General features: G+C 33.5%; 1 protein-coding gene across 7 annotated transcripts in view; it reads left to right on the top strand.

The window, feature by feature from the left end:
* BRIP1 (BRCA1 interacting DNA helicase 1) overlaps positions 1-14,486 on the top strand; it is a 221,443-nt gene that overhangs the window by 79,914 nt on the left and 127,043 nt on the right. For all 7 annotated transcript variants that reach the window (XM_074261987.1, XM_074261990.1, XM_074261984.1 and 4 more), the window contains 4 exons: positions 4,466-4,687; positions 6,087-6,286; positions 9,369-9,501; positions 10,008-10,162. In XM_074261987.1, the coding sequence (XP_074118088.1) occupies positions 4,466-4,687; positions 6,087-6,286; positions 9,369-9,501; positions 10,008-10,162 (710 nt within the window). The remainder of the gene's footprint in view (positions 1-4,465; positions 4,688-6,086; positions 6,287-9,368; positions 9,502-10,007; positions 10,163-14,486) is intronic.

Raw genomic sequence — 14,486 nt, forward strand, 5'->3', positions numbered from 1 at the left:
GAACTAGTCTAACCATTCATTCTTGTATAAGAAAAGTTATAAAGGATGATAGAAAAGGGGAATTAAAAAGAAAAAAAATTATAGGAGAAGCTGACATAGTAGAGCATGAGTATAGAAGAATGAACATTTTGTAGAAAATGAGTTGGACAAAGAAAATTTTGTAATTTTTTGTATTCAGGCATTTTTTTCCTGGAATGCAGACTGAACAGGTAGCTTCCCAATCAGGGCATCTTTGGATGAATTATTCATTCTCTATTCTTTACATTTTATATGTGTGCACGCACGTGTGTGTGTGTGTGTGTGTGTGTGTGTGTGTGTGTGTGTGTGTGTGTGTGTAGTTCATGTACTTTGAGTAGATCTTTCCTTTGGTTGTAAATAACTAGATATATATATATCTGGCATAGTGATGATAATAGGTAAACCACATGTCTTCTTTGTAGAAAATATTTCAGACCACTTCTCATTATTTTTAGCAGTTGTTCAAGACGCTAATGGCAATTCCCTGCTTAGCAGCCCCTTCTAACATGAAGAACAATGATAATAATACTAATAGCAAAATATATAGCACCATCTTTGTGGCATGCACTCTGCTAAGCCCTTTACATCTCATTTAATTCTAATAAACAAACCTGAGATGAAGGTGCTATCATTTTTCCCATTTTTTTGATAGTTGAAAAAACTGAGACAAATCAAAGTTACTTGCCCAGAGTCCTACAGCTAAGAAGTATCTTGTGTTTGAACTCAGATTTCTCTCACGCCAGGCCTTTTGTTCTTTTCTCTTGTATCATCTATCTCAGTAATATGGGTAAAGTTTAATTCATAGTTCATGGACATATAATCTTTTTAAATAGTATTTTATTTTTCCAAGTACATGCAAAGATAGTTTTAAAAATTCACCTTTGTAAAATTGTGTTTTGTAAGTTTTTCTTCCTCTCTCACCCTTCTCCCGTAGACAGCAAACAATCCAATATAGGTTAAAAATATGTAATTCTTCTAAGCAAATTATGGATCTATAATCTTATCATGGTAGACATTCTTTACACTGGTGCCTTTTCATTCTTTTTTTTTTTCATATTTTTTAAAATTAAAAAACTTTAAATTCACCTAGTAAACATTTATTTTTTCTTTAGCCCCACTCCTGGGGAGGGGCGGCGGAAAAAAGGGAGTCTTGTGACATATATATATATAGTCTTTGTATATCTTCTCATTCTTAAAATCCTTGAATAGGTTTGCTGCAGATATATTACCTGACACCCATCCAAAGTGTTTGGGGCCTTCTTTTATATCTTTTGAAGAGGGCACATGGCCCATTTATCTTGTTTTACATCCCTTTTGCTACATAATTGGCCCATCCCTTTTTCAATCTTTTCTTTGGATGACATCCTTTATTTCATGTCTCCTATACTATTCTCTGTTGTGCTATGTGGCAACTTATTCATATATTCTATATGTCCCCTTTTTACTGTATACATGTTAACTAATTTTCATCCCACTTAATTCATTTATCCATCCATTTTACCATCTGCTCTACCACTGCTACCTTATTCCTATACGGGTGGTCTCCTTTATATCATGGTACCTTGAGAACACATGCCTCCGTCCCTGGGAAAGTTAATCCATATGGATTGAATGAGTGTAAACTTACTTAGTCCTTTATATCTAGTCAGCCCTTTGACTGTACTTTAGTTTTTAAATTTCATTTTCAAATTCCATCCTGCAAACCATCCACACGAGCATATTGCCACTAACTTCTTGCTATGGGCAGAGTAACAAATCACTAGCCCTGTTGCTTTTGGGAAGAACATTTGATTGATTGCCTTGAGGTTCTTCTACTCATATCTGTGACTCTGTTGACCAAATATATTTATTATCTCCTTTTAAATGTAAGTTCCTGGAAGATAAGAACTTCTAAGGTTTTTTTTTTTTTTTTTTTTAAATTTGTAAACCCAATGTTTAGCACAGTGCACATAGTAGGCCCATAATATATGCTCTCCTATTTATTCATAAAGATTTTGTAGAAATGGAAAATGTAGTCCTATGGGTTGGTAGTTATTGCGAGTTATTTTATTTCTTTTTTCTTCTCTTTTTAAAAAAGTAGCATTAATATCTATACTTTTTACCAAGCGTCCTGTTTCAGGAGGTCCCAAACTCTCTCAATGATGTTGCCTCCATCATAGACCTCGTCAGCATATATCTAATCTCTTCTAACTTCTTTGTTTTTTTTTTTTTAAATATCCTTTCTTTTTCTTAATGTGGTAGTTCTTCTGTCAATTTCAATAAGTATTTATTATAATATTCTTGACAAGTCTTTTGCATTTTTCATCAGTTCTTTGTCTTCTAGTTTTGTCCTTTCATTGTCTCTCTGTGATTTGGCTGCATTTGATCTCACCATAAACTTTCTGTGAATTTGCTTTTATTGTTTCCTCCCTTGTACTTCTCATAACTTTCCACTTTTTCTTCTGATAGATTTTACAAACAAGTTTATATTCTAAACTGTTGTTGCCCATTACTACTGTATTTCTTCTTGGAAGATTATCATGTGACCAAAATACTCGAAAAGCTATTTTGGTCTTCTTTATGTGGGGATTGACTTGTATTGGTTTAAACTTCCTTAGGAAATGTTAACGCTTCTATGTTTGTTCTTTTATCCATTTTTAATTTTCATTGGTAAAAGCCTATTTAAAGGGGCAGCTAGGTGGCACAGTGGATAGAGCACCAGCCTTGAATTCAGGAGGACCCAAGTTCAAATGTGGTCTCAGACACTTAACACTTCCTAGCTGTGTGACCCTGGGCAAGTCACTTAACCCCAGCCTCAGGGAAAAAAAAAGCCTATTTAAGTAGGTTAGATAGAAATTATTTTAATTGAACACCATATCTTCTCATTTGCATTTTAGTTTGGCATTTATTTTGATAATTATTAAGTTGGTGGTCTGAACCACCAGAGAACTTATTCATAATTCCTCTTTTGGGCTCCTTTATTGGGCATCATTTGTTTCCTGTGTATTAAGATGTAGCCATTTTCGTTTTTTTTTTTTTAGTGATACTCTTTGCCTAATTCTTTTTGATGAAGAAAGTTCACAATATAAAGCATGAAGTTTCTGTCCAGATTGCAGACTTTTGGCATTTTTTGTTTCCTATTTTGAGCTCTATATTGTCCCTCTCCTTCCATTGATGTATTCAATTACACATGACTTAATTTAGAGGCTATTAAGTTTTTTGTAAAGTTTCTCTATTTCTTCAATCTTTGCAATAGATGTATAAGGAACAGTTATTTATATGATGGTCATTTCTAAATGCTCTTTCATGAATACTGCAATATAAGATGATCAAGTGTTCCATGAAATAATGTTTCTTATCTTCTGTGGATACACAGTAAATCCAATTCCATAAATTCTCTTATTTACTTCACCAAGGAGAGCTAGCTTTCCCTTTCTCTGCAACTTCTTTTTGTCTTCTGTCTTCATTTATAGTAAGAATACCAATAATGATTTACTCACATTTAGAATACCCAGAGTTTTTACTGTTTTTGGATAATATAACAACTCTTCTTAGAACCTTTTCACTCTTCCCACTCTTCTGCTACTGCTATCACAAAAGGGGCCACAAAGAAGTGAGGACCATTTTATAGTTTTATATTTCTAGGTTGCTGTGGTAAGAAAAATCCCTAACATAATGTCCAATTTGTTGGCCATGAGGATCTTTCAATATAATTCCATTGGACCTTATAAAACACACAATCTGTTTCTAGTACTATATTTGAATCCTTTCTAACCAGATAATATCTGATAGAGCTCATATTCTACTGCCCTATGTCTTAAAAAACACAGGGTCCCTTCCATACCTGAATGAGGCAATAGAGTGTGATTTTTTTTCCATCTAGTAGGTGCCATTGGGGTGAATAGCAAAGAACATAAAAGATGTGATCTTGCCTTTGAATAGAGAATATATGTGGATAAAGGCAAAGTTAGCTGTTTTTGACCAGTCATTATTAAGTATTATAAAAAGTATGTGGGAAGAGAAGCAACATGACGTTGTAGCTAAAGAGCAGTTCTTGAGTCAGGAAGATGGGACACATATTAGGTTTGTGGCTATAACAAATCAATCTCTTAACATCTCAATGCCCTAGCTAGTTCTCTAAGATGTGAGTTGGGGGTAAGTTTTTGATCAATTGTAGAAAGAATTGTTATAATAGCAGTTCCTCAGAAAAATGAAATTGTAGATCTGGAAAAAATGTGTTTTAATTATGGATTCTTAGGTCTTGGGCTCTTAGGTAATTTGAGAGATCAAAAATGAATCTCTCATTAAAAAATAATTGTTGCTAATTTCTATGTGGCCATTTGATAATTTATACTCCTGTGCCTGGGGGAGGGCTAATAAATTTTGGGTTTGGGGGACACTTTTTTGTTTGTTTTTTATTGCTACTACAACATTGACTAATTTTTCAATGATATGTATTTATTTTTAGGGTAAATCCTGTTATTTCAATCACGGTGTCCATAAGATTAGTGAACAACATGTTCTACAGACTTTACTAGGGATGCACAGGGCCTGGGATATAGAAGATCTTGTGGGCCTGGGAAAAAAGCTAAAGGCCTGCCCATATTATGCTGCAAGAGAACTAATGCAAGATGCTGACATTGTGTTCTGTCCCTACAACTATCTCCTAGATTCACAAATAAGGGAAAGTGTAAGTATGATTTAAGTGATCAGTGTTTTTTATTTAATTTCAGCCTGTCCATTGTTTTGTTCAATGTTTAATTTAGGCAAATAGATGAGCACATTAGGATTACCAGTAGTTATTAATTAGAAGTAATTAATTCCTGAAATTAATAAAAACTACTTATTTAAATGTAAAGATATTTTAAATTAAAGGAATAAGGAATCTTATGAATCCAGTGTCTGCAATGAGACTACAACTAGTGTACAATAAAAATGAAACAATTTATGAAGCCAGTCAATATGATATATGCTAATATACTTTGTGAGCTTTTAAGAAATGTTTTTATGTAGTATATATTATATATATTTATGCCATCTAATTCTCCTTATCAAATGATATAGTTAATGGTTATAGCATGATGGAGCATGAGAAATTTGGCATTCTTGTTGCTGCTATTGACTTTTTTGATGTGTGCAAATTCTTTTGTTATCAGTTTTGCTGTTCCCTCAGTTTTAAAATGTAGATAGTATACTCTTGTAGTACTCAGTTTTTGGCCTTTTTTATGTAACTTCCTATCGAAAATCTTTTCTGTTTGTCTATTTTATATAAAATAATTTCCTTAGCATGGCATTTTAGGCCCTCTTTAGTCTGATTACAACACACCTTTTCTGCCTGATCTTTCTGCCTGATTTTATTTGTCTACTTTGACAAATCTTTGATTATGCCTTGTTTTTTATTTTCCCTTTGCTTTGCTTAAGACATCTCCTACTCCTGTTTTCTCTCTTCTCTCCTCAACCTCTCTTTTTTTTGAGGGTGAGTTAAAATATCTCTTCCTAAAAAGCTTTCCCCAACTCCTCTTGGCTACAAGACTCTTACTTTCCTCTGAACACATTTATGGTCTCTGCCTCTCATTTGACAGTTAATTATGTGTTTTCTTGTGATTGTTGTCTAATATTTTGTCTTGTTTAGCTATTTTACATTTCATGTTTTGTTTTGTTTTTATTCAATTTATACTGTTATTGTGTCCCCAAATAATGGTAAGCTTCTTAAAAGAAATAGGGTCCTTGATCTCAAGGAGCTTAGAAGATTTTATATTCCTCCCAGTTTCTAATATGGTATCTTCTACACAAGAGGTTCTTCATAGGTGGTTTCATATATTTGCAAAAGGTTTTGAAGCCTCTAGGTGACAGTTATTGTGATATAAATATTGTGATAATATTATGTATGAAGAATTCAACAAAGAAAAGTTCCTTGGCTTCAATAATGAAGAAGTTATATAAACCCTAGGAAAAATCAATTTTTTACACAATTGTGCATGCTTCTGTTGACTAAAAGGTGGGTGAATCAAAAACAGTCCTCTGACTGCTGATTAAATTAAAGAGTCAATTTCATAATGTTTTACAGGAAAATTGTTTTTTTGTTGTAGATGGATATCAATCTGAAAGAGCAAATCATTATTTTAGACGAAGCCCATAATATTGAGGAATGCGCACGTGAGTCAGCCAGTTACAGTGTTACAGAAGTCCAACTTAGGTTTGCCCGAGATGAACTAGATATCATGGTCAGCAACAATATAAGGAAGAAAAATCATGAACCCCTTCGAGCTGTGTGCTATAGTCTTATAAAGTAAGAAAACGTTGTTTTGTTTTGTTTTTTAAACTAACATAAGTTAATGTTTCCTTAAATTTTTTTTTGTTTTATGCTGCATTTTTATTTTTAAAAACATTTTTATTAATATCTTTTGTATGTCAGTAGTATAGATGACAATAGTGGGGCTCTGCAAAGTGCACAGGCAGGGCAAATGGTAAGGCCTAGAGGACCTTAGAAGGTCATTATCTAGCAGGTAGTAAAGTTTATCACTCTTTCATTATATTGGAAGGAATAGAATAAGTGATAGCCATATCACCTATGCTCTGCAAGTAGTAAAGACACCTAGATGGATTCTGGGTGGTCCTGACTTTGGAAAGGGATGAGGTACAAAGGTATGGGGAGAGAGTGCTGCCAGTGATGCTAGCAGAGACTTATATTGTATGAATGGGTTCTAGGATACACAGGACCACAACAGAGGATGAGAGAAGAAAGGGGAAAAAAAAAGGGGAAGAAAAAGTGTGAGAAGGGAGTAATATACAGTGAGGCACAACATTAGTGGGTTCAAATAGCTTCCCCTGTCCCCAAAAAGGTCTTAATTATTCACGTTATTGAAAGAACTCAATATGATACTATCTATTTAGTAGACATTGGACAAGTTAATATCAATTAGCCCAAAAAAATTCTTATATAAAATACACGCTGTTATGTTGGTTTCTAAGACATATACCTCTAGATAGATAGACTCATATATGTGTATGTAGTAATTTAATTTTATGAACCATTCTCCCCCTGTTTCTCCTCTTGGACAAAATATATTTCTCAAAAGATCTTTGCTTTTTGTTGTTGTTGCTGGGGGAAAATTTTATTGGGCTTTTGATGTCAAATAAAATGTTTTGGTTTTATGTAATACTGTAACTAATGCTTGTAATGATAATATGGACCACATGAATTTTCATTTCAAAGGGTCACTTTTGGAATTTCACTTGGAATGCTTTCCATGATGCATGAAAAATTATTTGGAAAATTTAACCTTGCTTATTCTTGGATGGTTTGCTTACTTATTTTTTTTTTCTTTTTTCTTTAAGGAGTTTCAAAGATAAATAAAACTAATCAATCATTTGGAATTAGGCAATAAAATTATTAGTTATGAAGTAAACTTTGTAATAATAGTTGTCTATTAAAATGCCTCAAGAGCAGGAACTGTGATACCTCCAAATACCCCACATACTTCAGAAGTGTAAACTTCTGTAGTGTAAACTAAATGTATAGTCTGATGTTCTTTAACTTAAGATTTTCATTTAGAAATCTCTGATAGTAAGGAGAGGAAAACGCAAATACAGGAAGTTAATTTTTATTTTATAAGGTAACATTTCAGCTTACTTTGCAGTGCTGCCTTGAGATTAGTATTTGATGTTCCAGATCCTTTTATATAAGAATTTGTATCTCCAATTGCCTTTAAGAGATCTCATACTGGATGTCCAGGAACCCTTTAAACTCAACGTGTCCAAAACAGAACTTCCTATCTTTCCCTTAAGCTAACACCCTTCATGATGTAAATTTCATTTTTGCAACATCTCTCAAATACACCCCCTTCTCTTTGATTCTGCTACCACAACCTTCTGGATTGAGACAGAGGATGGCTGTCTGTCTATAGATAGATACCGTCTATTAGAGTTATTGTTTAGTTTATTTTAATTTTTTTCTTATTCTAGTTGGTTACAGGAAAACACTGAATATCTTGAAGAAAGATTATGAATCATGAGGTATAAGCCCTCATAGGCCCTCATCACTTCACACCAGAGTTATTGCAGTAGTTTGTTTGGTGGGTTGGCCTGCTTTGAGGCTCTCCCAACTCCAGTCCATTCTCTACTCAGCCACTAAAGTGATTTTCCTAAAGTACAAATCTGATCATATCACTCCCTTATTTAATAAACTGGAGTCGCTTTCTGTTGCCTCCAGGATCAAATACAAAATGTTCTGGTTGACATTCAAAGACTTTTATATTTTAGCCCTTTCCTACCTTTCCAGTCATCTTATACCTTATTCCCCAAAATGTGTTTTTTCAATCCAGTGTCACTCTCTTCTTGACTATTTCATGAAAAAGACAGTCTTATCTCTTGGGTCCTCTCTCTGGCTATACCCCAAATCTGGAATGCTCTCCTTCCGTTGCTCCAACTATTGACCTCTGTGATTTCTTTTTACATCTCAGTAGTTTCTATAGGAAGTCCCTTCTTAATTTAAGTGTTTTCTCCTCTTCCCTATGGTTAATTATTTCATATTTATTCTTCATATAGTTTGTTTTATATTTTTGTTTGCATGTTGTTTTTCCTTTCATATTGTAGTCTTCTTAAAGGCAGAGATTGACTTTTTGCTCTTTTTTTAATCACTAGCGTTTATTTTTAACTTGTTAAAAATGTATTTTTCCCCTTCCTTAACTCCCCTCTCCCCAAGATAGTAAGCATAGTTCCAAATTGTTCTCCAGAATGGTTGGATCATTTCACAACTCTACTAATAATGCATTAGCATCCTGGTATTCTTACATCCCCTCCAATATTTATCCTTATCTTTTCCTGTTTCCTTAGCCAATCTGAGAGTGTATCTATCATCACTGTTTAGAATTCTACCTAATACATAGTAAGTGCTTAATAAGTGTTTTCTGACTTATTATTTGCTGGAAACAGTAGCAGATAATCCATCTCCTTGACCTGTATGTGCCCACACCAATGAATTAAAAAAGAAACATTGCCATCTGTGTGAATATCTCTCTAGAATAGAAAAAACATTGTAGTATAGCATCAGTTTTGTACGAGTAGTTCGAAAACAAGTAGAATCTCATGTATTGTATTTTTCTAAAATAAAATCATGACATCAGTTTATGTGTTTATTTTCCTGTGTGTGTGGCAAAGCAATTGAACCTAGTGGTCAAAAGCATACTTTCTTCCAGGTTTTGTGATTTCTGATTAAGCCATCTTGGCCAATTAGTAGAAGCGTAGAATTTTGTGTGATACGGTAAAAACCTATTTACTCCATAGCTTTTTGCTAAAGTAATATGCAGAAAGGACAATACTGCCTATTAGAGTTATTGTTTAGTTTATTTTAATTTTTTTTCTTATTCTAGTTGGTTACAGGAAAACGCTGAACATCTTGAAGAGAGAGATTATGAATCATCCTATAAAGTATGGAGTGGAAATGAAATGATTTCTCACTTCTACAAAATGGGCATAACTGCTGCTACCTTTTCAGTATTACAGGTGGGATGTCTTATGCCATTTAGTGAAATTCATTTTGTGAATACAAGGTTCATGTTATTATGATGAAGTGGATTAGCTGGGTAATGTAGTCTCTCAATAAATATAATTCTTTACTTATATTCATCACCCTTCTGTGAATCAAAATCTTCTTAGTGTCTAAGTGCTCTCTGGAAGTTGCTGAGGTACTTTAACTCCTTCAATGATTCAAGAGAATCATTTAGTACATATCTAGTTAGTGTCTTACTTTGGGACTTCAGTTGGTCCTGACAATCTGAAGAATTAATGAGCCTTTAATGGCATAACTTACTCTTAGGAAGTAACTGATCATTGGGAGAATTTGGCTCATCATATGTAGTCAGACTATGGTGCCATTGTTGGCATTTAGTCTAATCATTCAGTAAACAGTTCGTAATATTTATCCAGATTGTATGTGACCGTATGAAATAAGATTGATATTGAATTCTTTTTTTCTGAAAGATTATTTATGTTCTATTTATCTGTTATAGGGTCATTTTACTGCTGTGCTTCAAAAAGAAGAAAAAATCACATCACTTAATGGTAAAGAGCAAATCAGAGAAATACCTATTGTTAGTCCTTCGACTCAGATTATGCTCAAAGGACTTTTTATGGTACTGGACTATCTTTTTAGGCAAAATAGCAGGTTAGTGGAGATCATTTCTGTTTTTCTACTTATAAACATTTTTATTGAATAAGATTCTGTGAACAGTATGTTTCATAAATGCTTTTATTTTTAAAAATGTACTTTTTCATAAATGCTTTTAAAATTTTTTTCATTATCATAAACTTAATAAACATCAACAAATATGAACATTTACTTATATGAGGAATGGAAAAGGAAGAATCCCTATGAAACTGAATTTCTACATATTTTATTTTAATCACAGTAGATACAACATTGTCCTGTTTGTTGTTGCTCCTGATTATCCTTCTGCTTTCTTCTTTGTATTTCTTAAATACTTCATTGACTTAAATTCTTCTTTCTTTTTTCCTTTTTAAAATATAAATATCACTGCCTCTCAAACTCTCATTAATTAAAAAACACCAAAATGCTGCCCTATCCTGTAACATATAAGTGTAACCATGAAAACAAACCCACGTTTTCTGTATCTGATATAGTACTCATTGATTAAATGCCCATTATGTGGCAGACACAGTCCTAAGTGTGGGGAATACAAATAAGAAAAAGAAAGTCTGTGTTCTCAAGGAGCTTACAATTTCACAGAACACAAGAAGAACATTAATAATAATAGCTCACATTTATATTGCATTCCCTGTATGCCAAGTACTTTACAAATTTTATCTTATTTGATTCTCACAACAACCTTGGGAGGTAAGTGCTATTATTATCATTTTATACATGGGGAAACTGAGTCAGACAGAAATAAATGACGTGCTTAGGGTCACATAGCTAGCACATGTCTGAGGATAGATTTGAACTCAGGACTTCTTGATTCTAGGTCTGGTACTCTGTTGGGTTGCCTAATTGAAAGGGGGAAGGGATTATGATAGAGGGTAGCTGGTACAGAGGCAAAAGAGAAAATCAAGCAGAGGAACTGTTGACAAAAACATGTCTGAAAGGTTGAACCTTATGTAAAGGAAAACTAGAAATTTGTTTTTCCTCTCCACTCTAGCCTTCCAATCAGAGAGCCAGTGTAATGGGGCAGAACTCTTGAGAAATGTACTTAAAACAAGGATTCTTACAACAAGGTGTTAACTCCAGTGGAATTGATAATACAATGGTTATCTAGTTTAGCATGGTGCTATATTTTGTTCAACTATTCCCCATTTGATGAATACTTATTTTATTTCTAGTTCTTTGCTACAACAAAAAGATTGACACCTGTTATACAAGATTGACACCTGTGATGATGTAATTATAATAGAGTATATAAAAGTATAATAAAGTATAATAGAGTATATAATAGAGACATTCACTCCATCTCCCACCACTTTGGTGGCTGGCCTGTCCTCCTTCATTTCTCTACTTGAGACCAAGGCCCGTCTGAAGGGCTTCCAAAAAGCTAGCCCAGGCCCTAGGCAAGGAGACAGACTATAAAGGAGACAGTAAAGAATCTGGAGTTTATCCCTAGCTAATCTCATGGTGATTACTCAGCTGAAACGAAGACTGGTTCAAAGACCTCCAGAAAACCAACTAGAATATTACAGGCCAGAAGCTACTGAGGGACCAGGGAGGTACCAGTAGCAAAGTTGAAGCAATTTCTGTGACCTCAATGTCTGAAAATGAATGTCTTATTCTGTACTTTCAGTCCATCATCTCTGTCAAAATGTTTCACCTTCATGACTTTTAGACTTGTGACCTGTCAATGCATTGATCAGAGTTCTTAAAACTTTCATGGTTGTTTACTGTCTCAGTGATAGAGTCATTATATAAATTGTTCTTTTAATTCTGGCCACTTCACTCTGTCAATTCATGGAACTTCTAGGTTTCTCTGAATTGGTCTCTTATTTTTTATAATTTCTTATAATTAAATAATATTCCATTATATTTTGGGGCCATAATTTGTTCAACTATTCCCCATTTGATGAATACTTATTTTATTTCTAGTTCTTTGCTACAACAAAAAGTTCTAATAGGATTATTTTGATACAGGTGGGAATCATTCCTTCTTTCTCTGATTTCTTTGTCTTATAAACCTAGAGATGTTTATTATTTGTTCAAAGTATATGCAGAGTTTAGTAATATTTTGTTACCAAATTGCTAAACTTTGTTTCAAATTGCTGTCCAGAATAGTCAGACCACATCATAACATCATAACAATACAATAGTATACATATCCATTCATAGCCATTCCAACAGTTGTCATTTTCCTTTTTTGCCAGTGTGATAGCTGATAATGTGAGTAAACAGAAAAAAAAAACACCAGACAAAATTATGGCTTACTCAGAGTTGAGACATTCAACCCAGAAGAAGAGAGCAAAAATCTATTAGCAGAATCTCAAAAAAAAAAAAAAAATTAAATATTTTGTGGTAGACAGACTAATAGTGGAAGAAATGAAAGAAGAGATAAAAAATGAAATTATAAATGAGGTTAGAGCTCTGGGAGGGGGGGAATTATAATAAAAGAGAATTAACTTGGAAAAGAAAATGAAAAGCCTTAATCAAATAGTCAGTTAAAGCCCCCTTTTCATTTTTGATATTGGCAATTTAATTTTTTCTTTTTTTTTTTATCAAATTGATTTGTTGCTTTTATAAATTAAAGTTACATGCTCAATTTATTGAATTTTTTTCTTTCTCTTGTTGATGAAAGTGTTTAGAGGTATGTTTTCCTCCAAAGGATTGCATTGGCTTCATCCCAAAGTTTTGACATGTTGTCTCATTATTTCATTTTCTTTAATTAAACAATTTATTGTTTCTATGATGTTGTTTTATCCACCAGTTCTCTAGGATTAAATGATTAGTTCTCTTGAAGTTTGGATTTCTGCTTCAAATAACCCACATTTTTTGTTGTTAAGGGTTTTTTCCTCCCTCTTTACTCAAATTTTCATCTTTAGTTCTTACACTAGGATTTTGTTCTTAGGCTGGTCTCCTCTGATACTCTTGGTTACTTTGGGTTGTCTTTGATCCTGTGCCCATGCAGGCTAGCCTGGATGGTGTGACTGATTCTAGGCCCCAAATTTTGCCTCAATCCCTGGCTTTTATTTCAGTCTCCTGGTGGTCTATTGCAGGATTTTGCCTCAGCCAGCGGCAGTTTTCTTTCTCCTTAAATGATCCCCATTTGAAAGTTGGTTTTGTTCCCTGCTGTGTTTCTGACAGGCCCCAGTGGTATGCCCCACTGGTCTCAGCCTTTGTGATAGTCCTCCACACTAGCCCCTAGGAACTGAGTTGCTTCTGTCTTTTGATATGGCTCCCGCTGCATTGAGTGGTATGCCACCCAGCCTTGTCCACCTTTACAGTCACATAAGATTAGCTCTTTTCCTAGCTTCTGTTCTGAATATAGGTGGAATGTAGCCTCTGATCCCTAGTTGCCAGAGTTAACCCTGGCTTGAGATGCCCCTATTCAGAATGCCAAAGTATTATTGTGCCTTGCGAAATGATGAGAGACAATTTTGGACAAACCTGGGAAAACTTTTTTGAGCTGATATAAGGATGAAGTGAGTCAAACCTGGAGAACAATTTATAAAGTAACAGCAGTATTGTAAATAAAAACTACTCTGAAACAGTTATGACCGCTGATCAATGAAATGGCCAACTGTAACTCCAGACCATTGATGGATTTGAAAGTCAAGAAAAACCGAATTAAAATCTTGCCTCAGATATTAGCTGTGTCACCTCAGGCAAGTCACTTAACCTCTCTCAATCTCGGTTTTGACATATGTAAAAGTGGTAATAATAACACTTACACCAGAGGGATATTGTGAGTTTCTGAAATAATATAAAGGTTTTTTAAACCTTAAAGTATTATATAAAAACTAGCCATTGTTTTATGCTTTAAAAAAAAAATGAGCTGCATGTATTAGAGTCATGGTTTCACATATTTTTACTCTTCCTATTGTGTTTTGTATTATATATAAATGTTTTTCTTTTTTTGGTGCTTATGAAATTCAGGATTTTTAAAAAATTTATTTTTAATTTATGAAATAAAACAAGCATTTCCATTAAATTTTTAAAAATCAATAAAAAGATGGTTACATATAAAACTATATCTCCTATGTACTTGTTATTTCTTTCAAATTTATAAAAAAATTAAATTTCTCTTTTTCTCTCCTCCTTTACTCTAGAAATGACTATCATTAGACAAATAGATAGCTACATATAAAATTATTTTATACATCTTTTTTTTTTATCATTTTTTCCTTGGAATTCTCTTTTTGAGTTTGATGAACCTATGGACCCTTTCTAGAATAATATTTTTAAAAGGCAAAAGGGATGCTAGATTTTAGATAGTGGTTAATGAAAATAATGATGTGTTTTATGTCTCTTCCAAGTTCATGGACTCCTTGAA

The sequence above is a fragment of the Sminthopsis crassicaudata genome, chromosome 4 (genome assembly GCF_048593235.1).
Source record: "Sminthopsis crassicaudata isolate SCR6 chromosome 4, ASM4859323v1, whole genome shotgun sequence".
Lineage (NCBI taxonomy): Eukaryota > Metazoa > Chordata > Mammalia > Dasyuromorphia > Dasyuridae > Sminthopsis > Sminthopsis crassicaudata.